Genomic DNA, 27,135 nt, shown 5'->3' with positions numbered 1-27,135 from the left:
GCCACCCATCTCTCTCCCTCCCTCTCTCTGGCCCGGAACCCCATCTCTCTCCTTCTTTCTCTCTCCCTCTGTCTCTCTGGCCCGGCCCCCCATCTCTCTCCCTCTCTGTCCCAGCCCCCATCTCTCTCCCTGTCTCTCTGGCCCGGTCCCCCATCTCTCTCCCTCTCTCTCTGTCCCATCTCTCTCCCTCTGTCTCTCTGGCCCAGCCCCCCATCTCTCTCCCTCTCTGTCCCAGCCCCCCATCTCTCTCCCTGTCTCTCTGGCCCGGCCCCCCATCTCTCTCCCGCTGTCTCTCTGTCCCAGCCCCCCATCTCTCTCCCTCTCTCTCTGTCCCATCTCTCTCCCTCTGTCTCTCTGGCCCAGCCCCCCATCTCTCTCCCTCTGTCTCTCTGGCCCAGCCCCCCATCTCTCTCTCTGTCCCAGCCCCCCATCTCTCTCCCTCTCTCTCTGCCCTGGCCACCCATCTCTCTCCCTCTGTCTCTCTGGCCCGGACCCCCATCTCTCTCCCTCTCTCTCTGTCCCAGCCCCCCATCTCTCTCTCTCTGGCCCAGCCCCCCATCTCTCTCCCTCTCTCTCTGGCCCGGCCCCCATCTCTCTCCCTCTCTCTCTGGCCTGGCCCCCTATCTCTCTCCCTCTGTCTCTCTGTCCCAGCCCCCCATCTCTCTCCCTCTCTCTCTCTGTCCCAGCCCCCCATCTCTCTCCCAGTGTGTGATTCTGATTCTAGTAGGTACTTATCCTCCATTCATGCTGTATGAGTCAGCCAGACAGACAATCAGTTCCGGAACATCGATAGTAACATGTTTTACCAATGAAACACATTGTATTTAACAGTGCTGGACTACACCAACCTGCTCTGCTCCCATTCATCAAACAACACACAGAGATAGAGCAGGGGTTGAGGTGGTGGACACTGCTCTGGGATGCTCCCAAACGGCACCATATTCCCTATATAGTGCACTACATTTGACCAGGGCTCGGGTCAAAAGTAGTGCACTAGATAGGGAATAGGGGGCCATTTAGGACAAAGCCCCACTCTGTGGAGATGGGGAATCTATCTATGAGTCATGTGTTCAGTTATACTGTGTAGGTGAACACACAGGATGAGGTTTGTGTAGTAGGCAGGGTTGTGCACAAACCCCTCGCTTGAAATATTTTCATAATTCATATCTGGAAATTCATAACATACCAAATGCCTCTGTAGCTCAAATTGTAAGCCAGCTAGTTACAGTGCTTCCTGAAGACGTTGTATTGTTTTATGGAACCTTTATTTAACTTGGCAAGTTAGTTTAGAACAAGTTATTATGTACAATGACGGCCTACCCCGGCCAAACCCAGACAACGCTGGGCCAATTGTGCGCCGCCCTATGGGACTCCCAATCACGTCTGGATGTGATACAGCCAGGAATCGAACCAGGGATTGTAGTGACGTCTCTTGCACTGAGATGCAGTGCCTTAGACCGCTGCGCCACTCACAGGGGGTGGGGTGTGTGTAGGTGTAGACTGGGGGTGGGGTGTGTGTAGGTGTAGACTGGGGGTGGGGTGTGTGTAGGTGAAGACTGGAGGTGGGGTGTGGGTAGGTGAAGACAGGGGGTGGGGTGTGGGTAGGTGAAGACTGGGGGTGGGGTGTGGGTAGGTGAAGATAGGGGGTGGGGTGTGGGTAGGTGAAGACTGGGGGTGGGGTGTGTGTAGGTGAAGATAGGGGGTGGGGTGTATGTAGGTGAAGACTGGGGGTGGGGTGTGTGTAGGTGAAGACTGGAGGTGGGGTGTGTGTAGGTGAAGACTGGAGGTGGGGTGTGGGTAGGTGAAGACAGGGGGTGGTGTGTGGGTAGGTGAAGACTGGGGGTGGGGTGTGGGTAGGTGAAGACTGGGGGGGGGGGGTGTAGGTAAAGACTGGGGGTGGGGTGTGGGTAGGTGAATAGCATGCTGTGAATGTTTTTCCATACAATGAAAAGAATAACTAGCTGTGTAGGTGAGTCTGAACAACACTTCCTGTTTCTCTCGGTGTGTAGGTGAGAGCACGACAAGTGGAGTAACTCTGTGTATGTAGGTGCGTGTGTCGTGACTGGACTGTGTGTAGGTGTGTATGCGACAAGAGATTGTTGTTGTGTGTGTGTGTATATGACACACACCTCCAGGGCTGTCTTTGAAGGAGGCAGGGATGGTATAGTGGGGAGTCATTCATTCCAGACTACCAGCCACGTATAGCTCTGTCCTTGTGAATGGGATTATAGTTAGTTCATAACTGGGATCACTCACTTCTCTTCATCTCCTTTGGGACACGACTAGGTCTGGTTGTCATGTTTAATACTGATAATGTGCTCATCTAACAGATGCTAAACTCATTCAGTACATGTGGCCCCTGCAGGAATCAAACCCACAACTCTGCTGTTACAAACTCCAGGACCCAGGTATTTATTGTGCTAGTATGACCAGTGCCATAAGGGAGAAGTCTTTTCCCCATTCATCAGATTTGGCTGCAGGGAGCGAATGAGGGGAGGGAATTAGGAGAAGAGGGTGGGATAGAGGGAGGGGTGGGGGCACACAGGAATGCTCTGTCACCATGAGAAAAATGCTTTCTTGCTGGTTCTGCCCTTTGTGTAGAAAGTGAGGCAGATGAATACAGAGAAACGGATTAAAGACACAGAAAGAGAAGAGACTGACGTAGCGAGAGCAGAGGTACTACAGGAATGTATCAGAAAGTATCGAGAGAAATGACGTGTGTGTGTGTGTGTGCTGACACCCTGCACTCAGTCTGATTAGGACTAGGATTAAAACTACACATCTGTCCAGGATGTCAAGAGGATGTTAGGACAGCAGTCACTAAGGTCAATGTGTGTCTGGCTACATCTGCCTGCCTACCCCTCTCTAGGGCTAATGCTGTTCTGTAGGCTCAATGCTGTCCTCTGGTGGTGGCATCCCAGCACTACAGCTGAGAGACTACCAGTGATGCGTAGGTCAGCAGTTTGTTCACCAGCACCCACCCAAATTGCTAGTAACCCATCCGCAACCTCCTGACTATATGTGATAAAGTGAAAATCTGAGGCCCACACTCAATCCTAACCTGAAAAATGCAATAACTCCAGTTTTAAGGAAATTAAAAGCTGTTATAAAGATCCAACGTGTTTTTTTAAATAAGATTTCAGTTCAGCTTGGGTGCATATTTTATGTGGTTGAAATACTATCTGCTTTTATGATGCTGTACATTTGCTGTATCATTTCACTGTAAGAAATGCTTAATTCTATGGGTTAATATTAAAACTATGTGAGAGGTTATAGACCTACACTCTGTTCAGATTTCAGTTATACTACTATTCTATCTAACCCATCTGGAACGGTACAGTTCCCTTGATGTGCCCCTGTGTTGTGACTGTGACCTCAGTCATCACACATCTTTCCCCAACATTAGACTACTGTTCTGGCCTGCTGTTCTTTCACATCATTTCTCTTATTGAATTCAACTCTGACATTGTCCTTTTGGTCTCAGAATTCTACAAAAATGATACATTTATGGATTTTTAATGCATTGTTTTCTCTTTATTCAACCCACCCAATATTTAATGACCCTAAACCCACCCCTCCCCGCCATATAACTACAGGGATTGCAGGTTATGAGTCAACCCACCCCTCCCCGCCATATAACTACAGGGATTGCAGGTTATGAGTCAACCCACCCCTCCCCGCCATATAACTACAGGGATTGCAGGTTATGAGTCAACCCACCCCTCCCCGCCATATAACTACAGGGATTGCAGGTTATGAGTCAACCCACCCCTCCCCGCCATATAACTACAGGGATTGCAGGTTATGAGTCAACCCACCCCTCCCCGCCATATAACTACAGGGATTGCAGGTTATGAGTCAACCCACCCATCTCTACACAGTACAATAGGACAGTGTTTCCCCATCCTGGTCCTGGGATACACTGTCCCTTCCAGAATAGCCATTTTCCAGTGTCAGTGTTCTGAGGTGATGAAGCATTCTCCTCTCCAGACCTGGGTTCAACACCTATCTATTGAGAGGACCTGTTGCAATGGAACCAACAGAACAGTCTCAATAGTCTAGTTGAAAACCACATCATTTGTCACTCCAGGCAGACTCCAGCAATCACTCAAAGTATTTGAAAGATTTTAAATAGCATTTGAACCCAGGTCATCTCCTGTTTGTCACAGTCACAACACTCACCAGTCTGCCCTACCAAACCTGTCTGAGGAGGGGTAGTCTGTGGTGTGGTCTCCATGGGCAACACACAACACTCACCAGTCTGCCCTACCAAACCTGTCTGAGGAGGGGTAGTCTGTGGTGTGGTCTCCATGGGCAACACACAACACTCACCAGTCTGCCCTACCAAACCTGTCTGAGGAGGGGTAGTCTGTGGTGTGGTCTCCATGGGCAACACACAACACTCACCAGTCTGCCCTACCAAACCTGTCTGAGGAGGGGTAGTCTGTGGTGTGGTCTCCATGTTGGATTCCATCATGGAGAGTGAATTAATCATTGTTGGGTTGGATTCCATCATGGAGAGTGAATGAATCATTGTTGGGTTGGATTCCATCATGGAGAGTGAATGAATCATTGTTGGTTGGATTCCATCATGGAGAGTGAATGGGTCTTGTGACTTACAGTATATCTGGTCTGATGTCTCTTGGGTTTGTTTACAGGGAACCCAACTGAATGGTTTTGGGAAGACGCCTCTTTTCCTCGGGTAAGTCATGCATCATGAAGAGAATATTAACACATCCATCTTAAACTCACAATAACATGTGTGGACACACAATCTTTCTTTCAAATAGTCAGTCATATACTCTACCCACAGTGTAGTCCACATACAGAGCGCAAGGGTTCTATGTTTGGCGCTAAGGAGGCGCAAGTGTCAAATGCACGTTAATTTGCAATTTCGTCATGTAAAAGCAGGTACACTGGCATTTTCCAGCCCTAACGCCAAGTTCAGCAATTTACCTGTCTACCATCAGCTCCCTTGCACTGAAGTGGGAGGGGTTACAATTTTACAGGTGTGTCCTTAAAAACAAGTGCAAAAGTGACAATTTTCATGCAGCACTAATGGGAGGTTTTAAGACCCCCAAAAAGCAGGTCTTAACAGTAACGCAGATGATAATGGCAGGGATTTTGAGAGTGGAAGCACAGCCAGCCTATCCAACCATGACACACAGAGTGGAAGCACAGCCTATCCAACCATGACACACCGAGTGGAAGCACAGCCAATCCAACCATGACACACCGAGTGGAAGCACAGCCAATCCAACCATGACACAGAGAGTGGAAGCACAGCCTATCCAACCATGACACACAGAGTAGAAGCACAGCCTATCCAACCATGACACACAGAGTGGAAGCACAGCCTATCCAACCATGACACACCGAGTGGAAGCACAGCCTATCCAACCATGACACACCGAGTGGAAGCACAGCCTATCCAACCATGACACACCGAGTGGAAGCACAGCCTATCCAACCATGACACACCGAGTGGAAGCACAGCCTATCCAACCATGACACACAGAGTAGAAGCACAGCCTATCTAACCATGACACAGAGTGGAAGCACAACCTATCCAACCATGACACAGAGTGGAAGCACAGCCTATCCAACCATGACACACAGAGTGGAAGCACAGCCTATCCAACCATGACACACAGAGTGGAAGCACAGCCTAACCAACCATGACACACAGAGTGGAAGCACAGCCAGCCTATCTAACCATGACACACAGAGTGGAAGCACAGCCAGCCTATCCAACCATGACACACAGAGTGGAAGCACAGCCTATCCAACCATGACACACAGAGTGGAAGCACAGCCTATCCAACCATGACACACAGAGTGGAAGCGCAGCCTATTCAACCATGACACAGAGAGCCCATGGAAGGAGAGATGTGCCTTTTGTGCCAGTGAATCTCGTATTTGGAAACATAAAAATGGGATTGCTTTAATTTAATTAAAAACCAAGCATAGCGTCCCCTCCCCTTAATCAACGCTGGTATACCAGCATCACATAGGTGTGTCTTGTGTCCTGGCAATTATCCAAAAGTAGCCTATGAATAAAGAGGTTTTAAATGGTCTACTGAGAGGGCTTTGACATTTTATGCCCTCATGCTTTTTCATTATTCATAATTCACATATCTGCATTTCGACTTGTTCAGAAGGCTATCCATCCAGTTTCAAAGAGCGCCCCCTTGTCTGATTACCAAAGACACTCCAAACTATTTAGTCGTCCTATAATGCAATATCAACAAGTGGATCTTTAACAAAAATCTGCCTCGCACATAAGCAACGATACGATTGACAGGAGCCTAATACTTTGTATAGACGTGCGAATGTTATGCGTAAAGATATTTAGGCCTACGTGTGCAAACAGTGCCATGGAACGAGAGAAGAGATTTATATGTTTCTGACCCAATATTATTTAGAAATATTGTTTTTGATTTAAAAAACAACTGTATCGTTTTTGTTTAATTTGATTCTAAACCAAACGTATTAAAGAGGTTCACCAGGCTGTAATGTAATCAAAAATGTCATCTATGTAATCTCCAGAAGTAATTATTTAGTATGAGAGGGCCATAAACAATAACTAGTAATACTGCAGACTCTAAGGTTCAAATCTCCCCTATATGGTAAATGTAGTTATAAATTGCTGAGGTGTAGTCACTTCTCAGGACACAAGCTCAAGTACACAATAACTAGTAATACTGCAGACTCTAAGGTTCAAATCTCCCCTTTCTGGTAAATGTAGTTATAAATTGCTGAGGTGTAGTCACTTCTCAGGACACAAGCTCAAGTACACAATAACTAGTAATACTGCAGACTCTAAGGTTCAAATCTCCCCTTTCTGGTAAATGTAGTTATAAATTGCTGAGGTGTAGTCACTTCTCAGGACACAAGCTCAAGTACACAGTACAATATGATATATTTAATGTGATGTATTTCCTATTCAACAGAACGGTATGAATAAGGCTTGAAATGACTTATATGCTTTCTAAATATAGTATTTATCAACTACTAATTTATCAACGACTAAGATTTCCTTTATAACTGTAAAATACATATTTCAATCTATGGTGTCCACATATCCATTTATAAATGTCGGTTGGAACCGGTACCAGAACCACTCAGGTCCCCAAAACAGGGGACTTTACATCTATTGTTTAATTTTATACGCTGTCTTTTTAGGCCTTATCAATAGCCTGGTGAATTGAATCTTGCTTATTGTCTACATTTGGTATGTCCATGTCCAGACTGCAATTAACAGCAGGCCTAGCCCCTATATTAAATGGCCTGGCCCCTATATTAAATGGCCTAGCCCCTATATTAAATGGCCTAGCCCCTATATTAAATGGCCTAGCCCCTATATTAAATGGCCTAGCCCCTATATTAAATGGCCTGGCCCCTATATTAAATGGCCTGGCCCCTATATTAAATGGCCTGGCCCCTATATTAAATGGCCTAGCCCCTATATTAAATGGCCTGGCCCCTATATTAAATGGCCTGGCCCCTATATTAAATGGCCTGGCCCCTATATTAAATGGCCTGGCCCCTATATTAAATGGCCTGGCCCCTATATTAAATGGCCTAGCCCCTATATTAAATGGCCTAGCCCCTATATTAAATGGCCTAGCCCCTATATTAAATGGCCTGGCCCCTATATTAAATGGCCTGGACCCTATATTAAATGGCCTGGACCCTATATTAAATGGCCTGGCCCCTATATTAAATGGCCTGGCCCCTATATTAAATGGCCTGGCCCCTATATTAAATGGCCTGGCCCCTATATTAAATGGCCTGGCCCCTATATTAAATGGCCTAGCCCCTATATTAAATGGCCTAGCCCCTATATTAAATGGCCTAGCCCCTATATTAAATGGCCTGGCCCCTATATTAAATGGCCTAGCTCCTATATTAAATGGCCTGGCCCCTATATTAAATATCCTAGCCCCTATATTAAATGGCCTGGCCCCTATATTAAATATCCTAGCCCCTATATTAAATGGCCTGGCCCCTATATTAAATGGCCTAGCCCCTATATTAAATGGCCTGGCCCCTATATTAAATATCCTAGCCCCTATATTAAATGGCCTGGCCCCTATATTAAATGGCCTAGCCCCTATATTAAATGGCCTGGCCCCTATATTAAATGGCCTGGCCCCTATATTAAATGGCCTGGCCCCTATATTAAATGGCCTAGCCCCTATATTAAATGGCCTAGCCCCTATATTAAATGGCCTGGCCCCTATATTAAATGGCCTAGCTCCTATATTAAATGGCCTGGCCCCTATATTAAATATCCTAGCCCCTATATTAAATGGCCTGGCCCCTATATTAAATATCCTAGCCCCTATATTAAATGGCCTAGCCCCTATATTAAATGGCCTAGCCCCTATATTAAATGGCCTGGCCCCTATATTAAATGGCCTAGCTCCTATATTAAATGGCCTGGCCCCTATATTAAATATCCTAGCCCCTATATTAAATGGCCTGGCCCCTATATTAAATATCCTAGCCCCTATATTAAATGGCCTGGCCCCTATATTAAATATCCTAGCCCCTATATTAAATGGCCTAGCCCCTATATTAAATGGCCTAGCCCCTATATTAAATGGCCTGGCCCCTATATTAAATGGCCTAGCCCCTATATTAAATGGCCTGGCCCCTATATTAAATGGCCTAGCTCCTATATTAAATGGCCTGGCCCCTATATTAAATATCCTAGCCCCTATATTAAATGGCCTGGCCCCTATATTAAATATCCTAGCCCCTATATTAAATGGCCTAGCCCCTATATTAAATGGCCTAGCCCCTATATTAAATGGCCTGGCCCCTATATTAAATGGCCTAGCTCCTATATTAAATGGCCTGGCCCCTATATTAAATATCCTAGCCCCTATATTAAATGGCCTGGCCCCTATATTAAATGGCCTAGCCCCTATATTAAATGGCCTGGCCCCTATATTAAATATCCTAGCCCCTATATTAAATGGCCTGGCCCCTATATTAAATGGCCTAGCCCCTATATTAAATGGCCTGGCCCCTATATTAAATATCCTAGCCCCTATATTAAATGGCCTGGCCCCTATATTAAATATCCTAGCCCCTATATTAAATGGCCTAGCCCCTATATTAAATGGCCTAGCCCCTATATTAAATGGCCTGGCCCCTATATTAAATATCCTAGCCCCTATATTAAATGGCCTGGCCCCTATATTAAATATCCTAGCCCCTATATTAAATGGCCTAGCCCCTATATTAAATATCCTAGCCCCTATATTAAATGGCCTGGCCCCTATATTAAATATCCTAGCCCCTATGTCAGCTATAGCCTATGTTTAACTATGTTTTTACATATTGAAGCAATGCAACTAGAACAATGTGGACTGCAAACATGTTCAATATATTTAGAAAATATGTGGCAGGCTATTTAATGAACTAGGCTATAACAGACTAACATTGGAATTGGAGTTGATGAAAACATAATACATAAAATACCATAAATACACAACTTGAAGCAACACATATTTAGGCATGGAGCACGTTCTGATTGACCCAGCTTGAAGCAACACATATTTAGGCATGGAGCACGTTCTGATTGACCCAGCTTGAAGCAACACATATTTAGGCATGGAGCACGTTCTGATTGACCCAGCTTGAAGCAACACATATTTAGGCATGGAGCACGTTCTGATTGACCCAGCTTGAAGCAACACATATTTAGGCATGGAGCACGTTCTGATTGACCCAGCTTGAAGCAACACATATTTAGGCATGGAGCACGTTCTGATTGACCCAGCTTGAAGCAACACATATTTAGGCATGGAGCATGTTCTGATTGACCCAGCCTGTTCCTGCCACTGCCACCTACTGTGTCCATAATTCCGGTTGTGAAAATAGCTAAAGTATTCTTGACCCACCCCAAAGCTGTAACGTTACCACCATTGCTAAGATTTACCATTGTTAGGATGGTTCAAATAGGGCCCAAGTGTCATAAAATCATCACACCAGCATTAACCCGTCTGTCTCCTTAGGGGAGGGAACCCGTTCACCGCAGTCAAGCTACGTCCCACAGTCACCAATGACCGCTCAGGCCCAGTCATCTAAACCTCCAGACCCACCCTCCTGTCCACCTCTACACAGGAGCGGCACCTCCAGCTGGGCATCACCCCATGCTGTCCCCCCTCCTCCAGGCGGATGGACCCAGGGCCGGACACTAGTGTACGGGACAACTTGACACTGTGGGCTGCTGTGCTGAAGATCCAGTAATTTCACTACTACAGATGCCATTAGAAATGACATTGTCTAATACACAGTTGCCCTACTGCTGCAAACGCTCTCCCTGAGAAGGTGGGAGGATTTATTTATGTAAACAGATGCACATATATAGATTTTCTAGACCTATTTTTGTCGGTGATGATGAGTGGCGACATACTACATGCGTTCTCGCTGGGCGTGTGTGAAAAGGAGTCGAGGAAAGCCTGAGATTGGGCCGTTGAAATATCAGAATGTATTTCTGACTCTTTTTTTTTTTTTTTGCTTCAATCACTCATCAAAAAATGTTAGTTGCCATAGGGCAGTAGATAAATGAATGTATGCAATACGGGACCTATGCATCACAATTTACAGAGGTCCTTATGGTAGCGTTGCTCGTTATTGTTGATGTATCACGAATATGATATGTAAAATTGCATTGTTGCTATCATTACTAAAGACCAACTGCTAGTGACTGTCGAATAGAAGTATACTCATTCAAGGGAAGCGCACATCATTTTTCCCCCTCAACTCCTTCCAAGAAGTGTACAACGAATTTGATTGGTTGAGTGTGTCATTGTCATTTTGCTGATTGGTTTTTCAGTTAAGTGTTCATACAGTGCTGCTGTTACTAGTGGAAGATGTGAGACCTGTTTACCTTAACTCTATATACCAACAGTAATCATTCTGTGAAACGTCTCTCACCTGTCTGTTATTCAAGTAGCCCGGGTCATGTTCATTAGGCACCAAACGGAAGAAAGCAGACTGAAACCTTTGAGGGAAAAATCAACTGTTTTAAAACGTTTTCCCTTACGTTTCCTAATGAATATGAGCCAGTAGTGCTGTGGACATCCATTTTTAAAAGGACATGGTTAAATGGAACTCATAACTTCCCATAGACCGTGCAGCCATTTTGCTTTTATCTTCATGCTTCATGGAAGGCATTTTCAACCTAGTGGCTAATTTGATCATTTTTCTTTGGTCTGCCTTGCCTACTCCCTGAGTTTGGAACGTTGCTGTATGAAAATAAACAAATATACACTGAACAAAAATGTAAACGCAGCATGTAAAGTGTTGGTCCCATGTTTCATGAGCTGAAATAAAATATTCCAGAAATGTTCCATATGCATAAAAAACGTACTTCTCTCAAATGTTGTGCACAAATGTATTTACATCCCTGTTAGTGAGCATTTCTCTTTTGCCAAAATAATCCATTCACCTGACAGGTATGGCATATCAAGAAGTTGATTTAACAGCATGATCACTACACAGGTGGACCTTGTGCTGGGTACAATAAAAGACCACTTTAAAATGTGGAGTTTTGTCACAACACAATGCCACAGATGTCTCAAGTTTAGAGGGAGCGTGCAATTGGCATGCTGACTGCAGGAATGTCCACCAGAACTGTTTCCAGATCAAATGTCAATTTCTCTACCATAAGCAGCCTCAAACATCATTTTTGAGAATTTGGCAGTATGCCCAACCGGCCTCGCAACTGCAGAGGCATCGTGTAGGCGAGTGGTTTGTTGATGTCAATGTTGTGAACAGTGTGTCCCATGGTGGCGGTGGGGTTATGGTATGGGCAGGCATAAGCTACGGACAATGAACACAATTACATTTTATCGATGGCAATTTTAATGCACAGAGAGACCGTGATGAAATCCAGAAGCCCATTGTCGTGCCATTCATCCGCCGCCATCACCTCATGTTTCAGCATTATAATGCACTGCCCCATGTTGCAAGGTTCTGTATACAATATCTAGAAGCTGAAAATGTCCCAGTTCTTCCATGGTCTGCATACTCACCTGACATGTCACCGATTGAGCATGTTTGGGACGCGCTGGATCGACATGTGCAACAGAATGTTCCAGTTCCCACCAATATTCAGCGACTTCGCACAGCCATTGAAAAGAAGTGGGACAATATTTCACAAGCTACAATCAACAGCCTGATCAACTCTATGTATGGAGATGTGTCGCGCTGCATGAGACAAATGGTGGTCCCACCAGATACTGACTGGTTTTCTGATCCACGCCCCCTACCTTTATTTTTAAAGATATCTTTAACTAACAGATGCATATCTGTATTCCCAGTTATGTGAAATACATAGTTTAGGGCCTAAAAAATGTACTTAAATTGACTGATTTCCTCATATGAACTGTAACTCAGTAAAATCTTTGAAATTGTTGCATGTTGCATTTATATTGTTGTTCAGTATATTTTACTGCTTGTCTTCTCTTTATTTCAACTCTTTGTCATGATAAATTGTTATTGGGTAGCCTAGTGGTTAGAACATTGGACTAGTAACCGAAAGGTTGCAAGTTCAAACCCCCGAGCTGACATGGTACAAATCTGTCGTTCTGCCCCTGAACAGGCAGTTAACCCACTGTTTCTAGGCCGTCATTGAAAATAAGAATTTGTTCTTAACTGACTTGCCTGAAGGTTTAAATTATGTTATGACCTGCCAATAAGTATATGTTACTTCATGACTAGAACTTCATGACTAGAAAGGCCAGGTTTCAAGCCAAGGCACACTGTTAATACACCTTTTAAAGGCAATTTCCCTGATGTTTGCAGAGATCACATTCATGTTCAACTCTGGATGTCAGCTCTGATTCTAATAATTAACTGGTTGAAAAACGGAATCCGGTTAGTTACAACTGGGGTTGAATTGAACAGGAACAGGGTTGTCTTCTACAAAGTGATTGGGCACTGGTCTAGAGTCAGTTGAGCTGTTTAGACCATATGATTATATGGAAAGAGGGACCTGACCCTAGATCAGCACTCCTACTTCGAGACGCTTTATGAATACGGGCCAGGAAAAGTTTTAAAAGATCAGCCGAGACATGTACTGCACTCATGGTTCTTTATTTACAATAACTCTTTTAGAAAAAATAAGGACCTCAATCATGATGGCGTGCGTAGTGTTTCAAAGCAGATCCATGTCAAATACACCCCCAATATATGACCCCATTTTATTACATGACATGGACAATAAACTACTGGTGGTAGAGAGACATATGGGTACATAGAGACATTCTCGGTTGATTGTCTATTGTTGGGAGGATTGCAGGAGGCTGAGTTGTCACTGAGAAGAATACTAAAATGGCTACAGATTATCCAGAGATTACACACGTCAACCTGCTTGTATTATGCAAAAAACTGTCTGCATGCTTTTCCTCCCTCCCTTGGCTGAGTCTGCTTGGTTGTAGGTCAAAGACGTGGTGCCCAACTTGACCTGGGTGAACTCCTGCAGAGCCTGTGTAGGACCTGGGTGAACTCCTGTGTAGGGCCTGGGTGAACTCCTGTGTAGGGCCTGGGTGAACTCCTGTGTAGGGCCTGGGTGAACTCCTGCAGAGCCTGTATAGGGCCTGGGTGAACTCCTGTGTAGGGCCTGGGTGAACTCCTGTGTAGGGCCTGGGTGAACTCCTGTGTAGGGCCTGGGTGAACTCCTGTGTAGGGCCTGGGTGAACTCCTGTGTAGGACCTGGGTGTAGGACACTTCAACCTATGTCCAGATTTACACACTACTTAGAACGTACATGTTTATTGGACATACATTATTGGACATACATTCTAAGTGGTATGCTATAGTGACATTAAAGGATACTGGAACAGAGACCCCTATTCATTAGGTAGCAAACGGTAGAAAATGGACTGAAACAGGGAGGGACTACCTGGTCTTGTCCAATAAGAAACGCTGAGGTCTGCAGACCTATATAAAAGCCATCAATCAGAATCATACCTGTGAAAATATGACATGGCCCCAGAATAAAAAGAAACCAGAACAGACAACAGCTCAATGACAAATTTTACATGTCTGAGTTCGGGACAGCTGATGTCTCAGTGTTACGTTTAAAACCCTCCCCCAGCCAGAGTCGAGCTGGGAAAAGATATTCTCTGCGACACTGGCCCAGACTGAGTGGGGGCAGCATTCTCAAAGGCTTCAAAACAGAGGTTCAAAAGGGTTGCTTAAAGAGGCTCTCGCTCAATGGGTAATTTCCTTATAGTCATATACCTGTATAGTGACGAACCATTTCCCAAAGTAATGAGTCTCCTTTAAAAAAAATACATAATTAATCCTAAAATGTGACTACATGAAACAGAAGGCGCTTCAGAAGTGGCAGAACTGAACAATTCCCAGGTGTGGCGCAATTGGAATTTAACATCGAGCACAAAATCTACTTGTGCCTCCGTTTGATTGAACATGACAAAACAAAGGAATTCTATCAAGTAAATGATTTGTTATTGATCCCCGTCTTCAGCCACATAATGACCACAATCCCTTTCTGGGCCTATATCACAAAGAGCCTCTGGGATCAGTTTGGCTTTTAAATCATAATGCACAAGGTTTATATGGACAGGGAGGACCTGATCCTAGATCTCCTACTCGGATGCACTTGTTGAATATGCGCCTCGGGGCCGTATCCACAAAGCATCTCAGAGTAAAACATTTGGTCGTAGGTGCTAGGAGACATTTTACTCCTACTCTTATGGGTAAAAATAAAAGCTATGCAGGAAGCTTCTTTAGTCATAACAGTCCCCCACCTAGTCAAGAGATATTTAGGAGACCTCATGAGCTGTCCTAACCAGCTTAGAGTTACCAACAGGTGTCTTGGTAATAGAAAAAGGCAGTGCTTCCTGTGCCATAGACAGGCTGCTGCTTTGGAGGTGAAATAACATATAGAAATATCAAACAATCAACCCATAATAATGTACACCTTGTACTTTTGACAATGATTTCACAAGGCTTCATTCACACGACAGCCTAAATACTCACAACCACTAGGCTAATAAACAATCACACAGTTCTCTTTCAATTATTTCATGAACCTACATGTCATTTAAAGTTATCCCTTTGGAGCGCAATATCACGTTAAAACTAGCCGTGTCTATGGGTTGGGCATCTACAGTCTATATTAACTCTGTGTTGGGTAAAACTAGCCGTGTCTATGGGTTGGGTATCTACAGTCTATATTAACTCTGTGTTGGGTAAAACTAGCCGTGTCTATGGGTTGGGCATCTACAGTCTATATTAACTCTGTGTTGGGTAAAACTAGCCGTGTCTATGGGTTGGGTATCTACAGTCTATATTAACTCTGTGTTGGGTAAAACTAGCCGTGTCTATGGGTTGGACATCTACAGTCTATATTAACTCTGTGTTGGGTAAAACTAGCCGTGTCTATGGGTTGGACATCTACAGTCTATATTAACTCTGTGTTGGGTAAAACTAGCCGTGTCTATGGGTTGGACATCTACAGTCTATTAACTCTGTGTTGGGTAAAACTAGCCGTGTCTATGGGTTGGGTATCTAGTCTATATTAACTCTGTGTTGGGTAAAACTAGCCGTGTCTATGGGTTGGACATCTACAGTCTATTAACTCTGTGTTGGGTAAAACTAGCCGTGTCTATGGGTTGGGCATCTACAGTCTAACTCTGTGTTGGGTAAAACTAGCCGTGTCTATGGGTTGGACATCTACAGTCTATATTAACTCTGTGTTGGGTAAAACTAGCCGTGTCTATGGGTTGGGTATCTACAGTCTATATTAACTCTGTGTTGGGTAAAACTAGCCGTGTCTATGGGTTGGGCATCTACAGTCTATATTAACTCTGTGTTGGGTAAAACTAGCCGTGTCTATGGGTTGGACATCTACAGTCTATTAACTCTGTGTTGGGTAAAACTAGCCGTGTCTATGGGTTGGACATCTACAGTCTATTAACTCTGTGTTGGGTAAAACTAGCAGTGTCTATGGGTTGGACATCTACAGTCTATATTAACTCTGTGTTGGGTAAAACTAGACCTTTTTGAAATGGTTATGCAACATTATCGGCAAGTGACTTGATGCCTTAGATTTGTTGAACAGAAGAGTGCTGACATAACGTTCATATTTTAACTGTCAAACTGATTCAGTGCAATATTCCCATCACATTATTCTAAACATATGCAAACCAACATATTAGGGTAAATTAAAAGTAGACAAAGTGATGGTGTCAGGCAGATGATATCACACGTTTTACCCCTGCAACATTCCCCGTAGTTGTCTGAAGCTGTACAGCTGTCAGTGCCTCGTCCTGATTGGTTATTCCTCATCATTTGCAACAATGTCAATGAGCATCATCACTATCCTTCTTTTGCGGTACCTCAGACTGTGGTGATTACCAACAGAGAAACTTTTGAGTTGATTTTTCTCCTGGCTCAGAGTGTCTGAGCAGTAACTTATCCTCATAAAACCTACTCTGAGCTGGGAGCTTTTTTTTGTCTTAAAACAGGATCCAGGATATTTTCTGATACGCTTTGTGGAATATGGCCCCTGTCTGTTTTCTGCTCTATAGTGTAATAAAGGCACCAGCTGTAGATGGACAAAGATCAGGCTTCTTCACTAGATAATACTACCAAAGTATATTCTACCATGTACAAATGTAGGTTTTCACATGCACCTCTATCATATGAGAATTAATGGCTGGCTAGAAGTTCATTGTGGCGACTAAATCGTTGTATAGAAAAGACCTGGCATTCTCAGTGTGTAATAATAATAAACAACAAAGTTATAAGATCCAGCTGGGCTGAGAGGACGAGCTGCAGGTTGGTCCTTCTACCCGAAGGTGGCGCCACAGTTGGGGCATCTCCTCTGGCGCAGTGCCAGGCAGAAGAGGATCCCCAGGGGGAAGAAGAAGACGGCACACATGATCCCCAGACAGGTGAAGTCATCCTCCAGCACGCCCACTCTGAAAAAAAGATGAAGAAGCACATTAAAGAGATAGAATGTTGGCCTCTGGTGATGCTCTCCTCTGGTGATGCTCTCCTCTGGTGATGCTCTCCTCTGGTGATGCTCTCCAGCAAAAAAGGGCCACCTGAGCAAAAACATGTTTGCCAATAAGTAAGGATGTGTGGTTTTATGAGATAAGTTATTTAAAATGATCATATACGTAACATTCAAGCAAAATAAAATGTAACTCATCAATTAGCAACTAAATTCCCATCCACCCCAGAAAGCATTTTTTAGGACTGAGAAAACTCTGGTCAATGCAACCACCTCCCAAAAACCACAAGCAGGAAAAGGAGCACCTATTAGTGTAGAGATTGAACCATTCTGTTGTTGTTGTGTGTCAAGTCGCCACAGGACAAATAACTAATAATGAGAGAGAATAATAAGTAGTCTATACTTTCTAGCAGTCATTGTGACTCTGGGCTTTCTAGGTTCCCATGGTAATCGTGTTGGAGATGCAGTGCTATTAGATGTATGAGCCGTGACATAATCATAACACTGTTATGTGGTCTAAAGGCACATTGTGGTCTCACTGTGTGACCTGGGGAATCACATGGAGAGTTAACTCTCCCCTGAACAGAGTGGCTACTAGAAGGAACAGAGCTGCAGGGGTTAACAGCTAGCAGGAACTACTGTCTGGTCTTATGACTCCACATGTTGGCTGACTAGCATCACGTCCAATACATCTGTCAACTCCCCTTAGAGGAAATCTACATTGTATCGACCCAAATATGTCTAGATGTTGAACTGTAGTGATTACACTATACACCTACTGGCCCATCACAATCACATCCTGGTGTGTTCCAATCAGACAAACACTGTATTTCAATCAGCCTTGTGACTAGAGGGAGCGCAGCTACCAGAAGTTACTTTTTACAGCAGGTTAGGAGAGCATTTTAGCCAGCCCCAACCCTTTCCCTAACCTTAACCTAAGTCTCCTAACCTACTACGAAAAAAGTTAACTTCCAGTTGTAGCTGTACTTCCTCTAGTTAGAACCGTTTCTAGAAGAAATGGTGGACAGAAAAAATGTGAGCAACAACAGGTGGAGCGCAAATGTAGTGTGGACTTTGACATTTTTCCTGCTGTGTGTGTGTGTGTGTGTGTGTGAGAGTGTGTGTGTGTGTGTGTGTGTGTGTGTGTGTGTGTGTGTGTGTGTGTGTTGCCTGCACCTGCCCTGCTGTGTGCCATGTACATGTCATGGGTGTGTTTACACCACCACTGCTTATCAGCTGAGTATCAGAGTGTGCCAAGGCCACAAACTGGACTAGAACCCTTTAGTGAACCTGGCAATGCAAATAGTGGTGACAAACTAAAACAAGCCGTCTCCCTCTACTGTCCATCTAGTGGTGACAAACTAAAACAAGCCCCTCTACTGTCAATCTAGTGGTGACAAACTAAAACAAGCCATCTCCCTCTACTGTCAATCTAGTGGTGACAAACTAAAACAAGCCCCTCTACTGTCAATCTAGTGGTGACAAACTAAAACAAGCCATCTCCCTCTACTGTCAATCTAGTGGTGGCAAACTAAAACAAGCCCCTCTACTGTCAATCTAGTGGTGACAAACTAAAACAAGCTGTCTCCCTCTACTGTCAATCTAGTGGTGACAAACTAAAACAAGCCCCTCTACTGTCAATCTAGTGGTGACAAACTAAAACAAGCCATCTCCCTCTACTGTCAATCTAGTGGTGACAAACTAAAACAAGCCATCTCCCTCTACTGTCAATCTAGTGGTGACAAACTAAAACAAGCCATCTCCCTCTACTGTCAATCTAGTGGTGACAAACTAAAACAAGCCATCTCCCTCTACTGTCAATCTAACACTCCTAGAAATCAGGCTCTATTATTTGACTTTGTAGTCCAGGCCTCAGAAGTGAAAACAAGTCTGTATTTACACCAAACACTGGTTTAAAGTCTCAATGTAAACGTGCCATTAGTGTATTCTATCATCAATTAGACTAATATGTTCATTTTAAAAACACTAAATGTGAATTTTTTAAAATATTTTTACTAAATCAACACAAGACGGACACTACAGCTAATGGGTCATGTTCATTAGGCACCAAATGGAATAAAACAGACAAACAGGAACGGACTACCTCGACTTGTCCAATAAGAAACACTCCTTTTCCGTTGCAAAACATTTAAATGTTTATTAGGACAAACGTTTTCCATTGTATGACCTAAAGAACACGACCCTGACCATTTTTCATACAAGACCACGTTGACTCATGATAACGTTTGACCTTCAAGAGCATCATACAGTCAATCAACTTCCTCTCTCCTGTCACACGTCTGTGTTCCACGCAGCGGACACTGAGAGGATGTTGTATCAGACAAATTGAAACCACTGCGGTCACTCTCGAAATGAAGCTTTACCCTACAGCAGCAGCTTTAGTGTGTGCTAGGCCTGCCTGCCTGCCTACAGTGCAGTGTAATACTGTTACCATGACGCTCACATGTAGCTATGCTGTGGAACACCCTTTAGACGCAGATGGAGCAGAAGACAACCGTCATTTGACACATGGAAACCACGTGTTCACCACAGGAAGCCACGTGTTCACCACAGGAACACTATTGATTGACAAGGCTTTCCTTGATGGCAGATTAGTCTACTGATTCGTCTTGGTTTGGCAGACCCTACACCTTCTCCCAAATCAGATCAAATTGTATGTCACATGCACCGACTACAAATCTGGTTCATCTCAAGGTTTCAAACAATGTTCTTCCTTCTAAATCACCTTAGTTACACGCTTGTTATAGCATTACTCCCCTCTGTGGCGTTCAGAGAGTTCAGCTCTGTGACAACAGCTTAATGGAACATTTCAACACTTTCCAAACTCATTTGTCATCTCCAGCATCACCCCAACGTCAACATATGTGAAAACAGCAGGTTTCTATGTTTTTTCTCTCTCAAAAAGATAGACCATAACAGAAGCTGGTGACATCATATGTTGTGCATCCTGTGATGTCAACCAACTCCTCTTAATATTTATATATTTCTTCATTCCATTATTTTACTTTGAGATGTGTGTATTGTTGTGAATTGTTAGCTACTGTTGTAGCTAGGAAGACCAGCATTTCATTACACCCACAATAACATCTGTTAAATGTGTATGTGACCTATAAAATGTGATTTGAACTGAGCAGTCAAAGGTTACTTTACTAACATATAATAAAACAATAAGACTGAATTGAAGGCTGCCAGAAATGCAGACAGTCCCCCCCCTCCATAGATACAATACTGTTGTACTGAATTCTGTGCCCCCTCCATAGATACAATACTGTTGTACTGAATTCTGTGCCCCCTCCATAGATACAATACTGTTGTACTGAATTCTGTGCCCCCTCCATAGATACAATACTGTTGTACTGAATTATGTGCCCCCTCCATAGATACAATACTGTTGTACTGGATTCTGTGCCCCCTCCATAGATACAATACTGTTGTACTGAATTCTGTGCCTCCCCCCAACATACAGTATGCTTCCCCACTATGCGTGTGTTGTTTGGGGCTGGTGTCTCACCTGCAGGCTGGGCAGCCCCCCACCACCACCACGGAGGGCTGGATGATGGTGTATGTGCCAGGGTAGGGCTGCTGGGCTATGGCTGGGCCCATCTGTGCACTGGGGCCTTCTTGGAACCCTGTGGTAGGACAAGGGGAGAGGAGTTTGAGGTTGAATTAGGCAAGATGTGAACTACAAGGGGAAGTCATGATTCAGTTTCCGTTTCAGTCAGCCAAGAGAGGCCAGGGATTATACAGTATTTGCCACTGGTAAGATAACGAACCCAGTACCCTGTACAGAGCATAGACAACTCTAATACACACTTGTACATGTGTGAAATATGATAAATATAAGCATCCACCCAAATGTGTATTGGTATTACAGTCTACAGTGTGGAAGCTACTCTATAAATGTCAGCAAGTTCATGCAACTTAAAATAAAAAAGTTACGTTATCGGCGCGTAACGACGTCATAGTTCAGGAGCTAGCTTTGGACGTTAGGTAACAACCCTACAATGTGATCTACTTGCCTGGGCCAGTGGGGTACTGATATGGCGGCGGCTGTTGAAAGCCCGGGGGTGCAGGGGTTGGGGCGGGGATAGCTCCATAATTGTGCTGCTGGCCATATTCATACGCCCCCGGGACGACGTTAGCATAAGCGGGAGGACGGTCTTGGAGAAGAGGTTTGCTGTCCATATCTGTTGCGTCCTCAAGTTATCTTTCTCTTTCTTTGCCTTGGCTGGCCCTCTTCTTCCCACACAAATTGGATTTACTTAGTCGGTGTTGCCTCGAGTCATACGACTTTTGCAGGCACGGATGGGTAAAAAAAAACTAAGAAAACACGACGCGCAAAAATTTAAGTTATCGCCTCTCTCCATGTGCCAACTTTGTCCCTGACTGCACCACCCGAAACACTCGCGGACTGTTCAGTCTAAAGGGAGGATGCTTATTTAAAAAAGAGGGAAATGTCTAAAATATCGCCATCTTATCACCTCATTATGTCATTTTTTTGTCAAAAGAACCTCTCCAATCACTCTAGAGCACACAAAAAAACAGTTGTAAACTCGGAACTCGTTTTCCCTTTCTGTCTGGATTGTCACAAGACTCAAATCATGTGATGCGCTCCGGAACGCCTATGTGCGGAGAAAGGGGGCGCGTTCGAGCAGATCACGTTTGTCAAGTCGGTGACCAAAGTCTGTTGTATTCTGGGTGTACAAATTGTCTGATTTGTGCTTATGATGTTTTGACTGCAAGTTTTTGCAGTTGTTCTTCATGCAACCATCGCCTGCATAGGTCAACCAATCATTTGGATGTTGTTGTTTTTTACCCATGCAAACGTGTTCAAAGACATGACTGAAACAGGAACCTATTTAACAAGTTGTGTGTACAGGTGATATACCATAAAACTTCAATTAATAGCCCGGGTGTTTATTTGCTTAAATTACTGAACACAACAGGTGCTTATTTGAACCAGGCACACTGCTTTTGCATATTTGCATAGTTAATTGTTTAATTCCAGCGTTCACTTCCAGCATTTTAATCAATCTTAATATCCTGCACTAATGTGTTATAATTGACACAATGTGTCACGTTTCTTTTGTCTTAAATTGCCTCTATTAAAAAAAAATGTGCTTGACAGAATAATTATCATCTTTGACTGTGCATTTTCGGCAGTTCCTACTTTCGCCACAAGAGGGCGAAAGTCCTTACTGATTTAGTTAATGTAATTAATTTAGGTAATGTAACAAATCAAACATTACACCTTAAAACATTTATGGTAAACTAGTAAGCCATTAATTTAGACCTTTGCTCTAATGTGTTAAGTTGCCCTGCTGGCTATGAAAAGGGACAGGGGGCTATTTGAGGCTGTGTGTAATTTAAGTTTTACAGTATACAAATAAATGGGATATTTGAGGTTCTCTCTCACTAATTGACTGTACAATATACACACATAATATTATATTATGATTTCAGTTGATGAGTGTGTGCTATGGGGGTTAGATACATGTTTATTTCAACATTATAAAGAAAACCTTTTTTAAATAATGGCAACACTGCCATGTTGATCTGAGCCTTGCTGTTGGAAAACCACATTTAGTGTCCAACTTTCGGCTTTCGCAGATGCAATTCCCCAGACTTCACTTCTCGAATTTCGTCTAGAGTCGGTTGCCATATCCCAGTGGTCACCAACCAGTCGATCGCGAATTCTCGATCTCCAAGGCATTTCTAGTCGATCGCCAAACATTTCTGTAAAAAAAAAAAAAAAAATAAAGCCTTGTGATCCTATTTTCTTTTATTAGTTTCGGGCTGTTGGTGGTAGGTGCAGCCAATTCAGCTGCCCTGCGCGCCGGGTTGGCAAACTGTTGTCATTTCATGTGTCTGAAGGTACAAACTCTACCTTCCTGGTGGGCCTGGAGAGGAAATCAAGTGCACTATACCACCGCTGGCCAATCAGATTGCTCAGATGACCAAGTCTGCACAGCATTTTAGGATGCATTATAGAAAGCTACGGCAAAGTTGATACTGTGAGATTTCAAAACGTTTAAAACAAGGACTATAGAGAGACCGTCAACGAATACAGCAAAGAGCTGCTGTTTTTATGAGTGAGTTTAAGTTCTTACTCAGCACTGTCCACACTTTGTATTCAACATTTTTATAACCCATAAAATGCGCGTTTTTCCTATTTCCACTCAGCTCTACAACAAGCAGTGCAGCAGTAATGAATGAGTAGGGAAGTGTATCTATAGCACATATGTCAGAGTCAAGGCCCGCGGGCCACATCCGGCCCGCAAGAAGGTTTTTTACGGCCCCTGGGATGATCTTGATTTATTATTAGAACCGGCCCGCAGCAAGCCGGCAGCCCGCAGATCTTTTACACGCACCAATACTACATTTCCCACAATGCAAAGGTGACGCACCGAGCAGTAGGCTGCTTCATTTCAATATTTATTGGCACAGCAGTCGTCAGCATCACAGTAAAATTAACTTTCAGATACCCATCAAAAATGGCAAAACGGAAGGTGGATACTGAGAACCGGGGGTTTCAAACAAGGTGGGAGTCGGAGTATATGTTCACGAAGGTAGCTGGAAAACCTGTGTGTCTTCTGTGTGGAGAAAGTGTGGCGGTACTGAAAGAGTATAATCTGAGACGACATTATGAAACGAAACACGCGGACAAAAACAAGAATATGGACATGGAACAAAGGCTACAAAAGGCCAGTTTTATTTTGGCAGAAGAGATCGCTAAATCAGCCCGGCCATTTACGGAGGGGGATTTCATCAAAAACTGCATGATTAAAGTTTGTGACGAAGTTTGCCCAGAAAAAAGGCAACTCTTTTTAAATGTGAGTCTGAGCAGAAACACCATTGCCGAGAGAGTAGACCAGTTGTCCATCAATCTAAAAGAGCAGCTTGTGAAAAAGGGAAAAGATTTTATTGCATATTCCTTGGCTGTGGATGAGAGCACCGACATTTCTGACATTGCCCAGTTGTCAATTTTCATCCGCGGAGTGGACTCCAACCTAAGCGTGACAGAGGAGTTTTTGGCTTTACGTCCTATGCATGGCACAACTACGGGGCATGATTTGTATGAAGAGGTGTCAAGATGTGTAAATGAGATGGAGCTGCCTTGGGAAAAACTCGTGGGTTTGACAACCGACGGAGCACCTGCGATGTGTGGACACAGGAGCGGACTGGTGGCGAAGATACGGGAAAAGATGCAAGAGGAAAACGCGACAGGTGAGCTGACAGCTTATCATTGTATCATACACCAGGAAGCGTTGTGCGGTAAAGCCTTGAAAATGGAGCATGTAATGAGCATCATCACGCGCACAGTTAACTTTATCAGAGCCAAAGGTTTGAATCACCGCCAGTTCAAGGCATTTCTGACGGAGTTAGAAACGGAGCATGGTGATTTGCCTTATCACACAGAGGTGCGATGGCTAAGCCAGGGAAAGGTGCTTCAAAGATGTTTCGAGCTTCGTGAGGAGATTTGTCTGTTCTTGGACAGCAAAGGGAAAGACACAACACAACTCCGAGACGAAATGTTTCTGTGTGAAATGGCTTTTCTGTGTGACATTACGAGTCATCTGAATGCAATAAACTTGCAGCTGCAGGGTCGGGATCGTGTCATCTCTGATATGTACAGTACAGTGAAGGCATTTAAAACCAAACTGACTCTGTGGGAGACGCAGATGCGGAAAGAAAATTTGAGCCACTTTCCCAGCTGCCAGACCATGAAAGAGAAGCTCTCTACCAGTGCGTTCCCGAGCACACAGTTGGCTGATAAAATAGGTATGCTTGCCGCTGACTTTCGACGCCGATTTGCTGACTTTGAAGCACAAAAAAGCAGGTTGGAACTGCTCGGTAACCCATTTGCTGTTGACGTGGAAAGCTCACCACCAAACCTCCAAATGGAGTTGATTGACCTCCAATGCAATGATGCACTGAGGGCAAAATATGCGGCAGTGGGTGCTGCGGAGTTCGCCCGTTTCCTCCCCGGCACAATGCCCCAGCTGCGCATCCAGGCTGCTCAAACGTTGTCTATGTTTGGCAGCACATACCTGTGTGAACAACTGTTTTCTTTGATGAACCTGAACAAAACATCACACAGAAGTCGACTTACTGCTGAACACCTCCACTCAATTCTGAGGATTTCTTCAGCTCAGAGCCTTACCCCGAACATTGATGAACTTGTGGAAAAGATGGGACACCACCAAGTATCACCCTCAACCTCAAACAAGTGAACATTACTGTGCAATCACATATTTAGAGTTTTTACTCAGTTCAAGTTTAAAAGTTAAAATGTAATATTTGTTTTCACTGCATGTTACTTCTCCTTAAACAAAGTGTTGTTTTTGATTAATAGATTTTTGCACTTTATTTTTTTGTATTTCAATCCAATTATATTTTAAAAATATTTCAGTTGAGTGGATGATAGAAAATTGCTATTATTGTTTTTTCTTTGAAGTAAATTTAGCCCACTTTTGCTAAAATAGAAAATATAGTCTACTGATGGTGCCTTGAATACCGGTTTCTTTCATTTAATGTTCATGTTATGGGGATATTTATATAAAGGAAATTTGTCTTTTGTGTCTGTTGAAAATTAAAGATTACTGACAGAGCCATAAGAAAATATTGCTTTATTTATCTGATCATATTGTAATATATTTGTTAGGTTTTCAGTAGGTTCAATTAGGTTCACTAGACTATATGCGTAATTTAAAAATTTTTCAATGAACATTCGAACAGTCCGGCCCTCGTCTTGTAGCTGATTTTTTTATTTGGCCCTCCGTCCATTTGACTTTGACACCCCTGATCTATAGGCTTGGGTTGTTTTTTTATTATTATTAGCGGCTTGGGTCTTTTTTAATATCAAGGAATATTTCACGTTCTCTGTTCATAGGAGTAACAACATGAATTTGTGCATGAGGCAGAAATATTGTGGTGCGACTCGAGTTTCGCCAACAGCTGGAAAACAGTGCCTCTTTTTGGCCAGTGTCAGTGGAGGAAAGGGAGAGCGGAGGGATGTTGAGAAACGGACCCTCAGTCTGCTGCTCTCTCCCTCCGCTGAGACTGACCATCAGATGCAGGCACCATCAGCCCAGTAAAATAAAAAGCTAATTATTTAAATGTCTGCTCACTCAGCAGTGCCTCACAATTAATACAACAATGGATCTATTACCGATGTGATCATATACACTACCTCACATTTTGAAATATATCTTTTTTTAAATGTCCAGAACAACACTGGCAAATTCAAGCAAAGCCAGTATGTGGTGATAATGTATTGGTCCTATAGCTTACCACACAGCCTCATTGCTACAGTACTGCTATTAATTGGTTAATGTTGCATAGGCTTACATTTTTTAAGTCATGTAAATAAAAAATCAGAGCGGTAGATCTCGGCATTTTGACTCAGAAAGTGATCTTGACTTAGAAAGGGTTGACCACTGCCTTAGCCTTACCACTCAAACGCACCCAGCGCTTCTTAAAGTGCCAACCCATCAAAATATAAACCTCCAGCGCTGTGCTGTAGCAAGAACTTCTCTCTAGTATTGGAAAATGTATGCATATTAGGCTATTATTCAAACTTTGTACTAAATTAGACCCACACAACAGTATTGGTTTATCTCACCTAAATCATCTTCTGCACAACAATTATTACATGCTGTATGACCAAATGTAACGTTAGGCATACAGCTCATAATATAATGCTTATTATATTTATACATAATAGGCATGCCCTATGGAATTAATTGCATGCAGAGTGGCAACACTAGGCCTATATGAAGGTACAAACTCTACCTTCCTGGTGGGCAGGGTAACCTAGTGGTTAGAGCGTTGGACTAGGAAGGTTTCAAGTTCAAACCCCCGAGCTGACAAGGTACAAATCTGTCGTTCTGCCCCTGTTCCTAGGCCGTCATTGAAAATAAGAATTTGTTCTTAACTGACCTGCCTAATTAAATAAAAATATCAAGGCCTTCAAACTCAACTCTGGACCTCGACGCCAGTTCCACTGCCTTTTTCTTGTGTTGTCACAATTCCTATTACTATATTGATATATTACTATATTGATATAGTCTCCCAATTTGATAAAGAGTGTAGCCTAAAAC

General features: G+C 43.6%; 2 protein-coding genes across 7 annotated transcripts in view; one reads left to right on the top strand and one right to left on the bottom strand.

Annotated features, from left to right (window-relative positions):
* Positions 1–11,380, top strand: part of LOC110485238 (brain-specific angiogenesis inhibitor 1-associated protein 2-like protein 1) — a 74,783-nt gene extending 63,403 nt beyond the window's left edge. For both annotated transcript variants that reach the window (XM_036941580.1, XM_036941579.1), the window contains 2 exons: positions 4,659–4,702; positions 10,032–11,380. In XM_036941580.1, coding sequence (XP_036797475.1) covers positions 4,659–4,702; positions 10,032–10,104 — 117 coding nt within the window. In that variant the 3' untranslated portion in view covers positions 10,105–11,380. The remainder of the gene's footprint in view (positions 1–4,658; positions 4,703–10,031) is intronic.
* Positions 1–21,651, bottom strand: part of LOC110538788 (brain protein I3) — a 698,720-nt gene extending 677,069 nt beyond the window's left edge. For 2 of the 5 annotated variants that reach the window (XR_005035608.1, XR_005035609.1), the window contains exons 1-3: positions 21,052–21,651; positions 20,544–20,661; positions 13,522–16,976 (exon numbers count right to left, since the gene is read on the bottom strand). Coding sequence is in view for 1 of the 5 variants with exons in the window: in XM_036941586.1 (XP_036797481.1) it covers positions 16,844–16,976; positions 20,544–20,661; positions 21,052–21,217 (417 nt within the window). In the remaining 4 variants the exon portion in view is untranslated. Of the gene's footprint in view, positions 1–13,306; positions 16,977–20,543; positions 20,662–21,051 lie in introns of those variants that run through there. The other 3 variants (XR_005035607.1, XR_005035606.1, XM_036941586.1) reach the window with 2 other exon arrangements.
* Between the last annotated feature and the right edge of the window lie 5,484 nt (positions 21,652–27,135).

Source organism: Oncorhynchus mykiss, chromosome 13, assembly GCF_013265735.2.
Source record: "Oncorhynchus mykiss isolate Arlee chromosome 13, USDA_OmykA_1.1, whole genome shotgun sequence".
Taxonomy (NCBI): Eukaryota; Metazoa; Chordata; class Actinopteri; order Salmoniformes; family Salmonidae; genus Oncorhynchus; species Oncorhynchus mykiss.
Note: the sequence above shows the minus strand (reverse complement) of the source record. Positions and strands in the feature narration are given on the sequence as shown.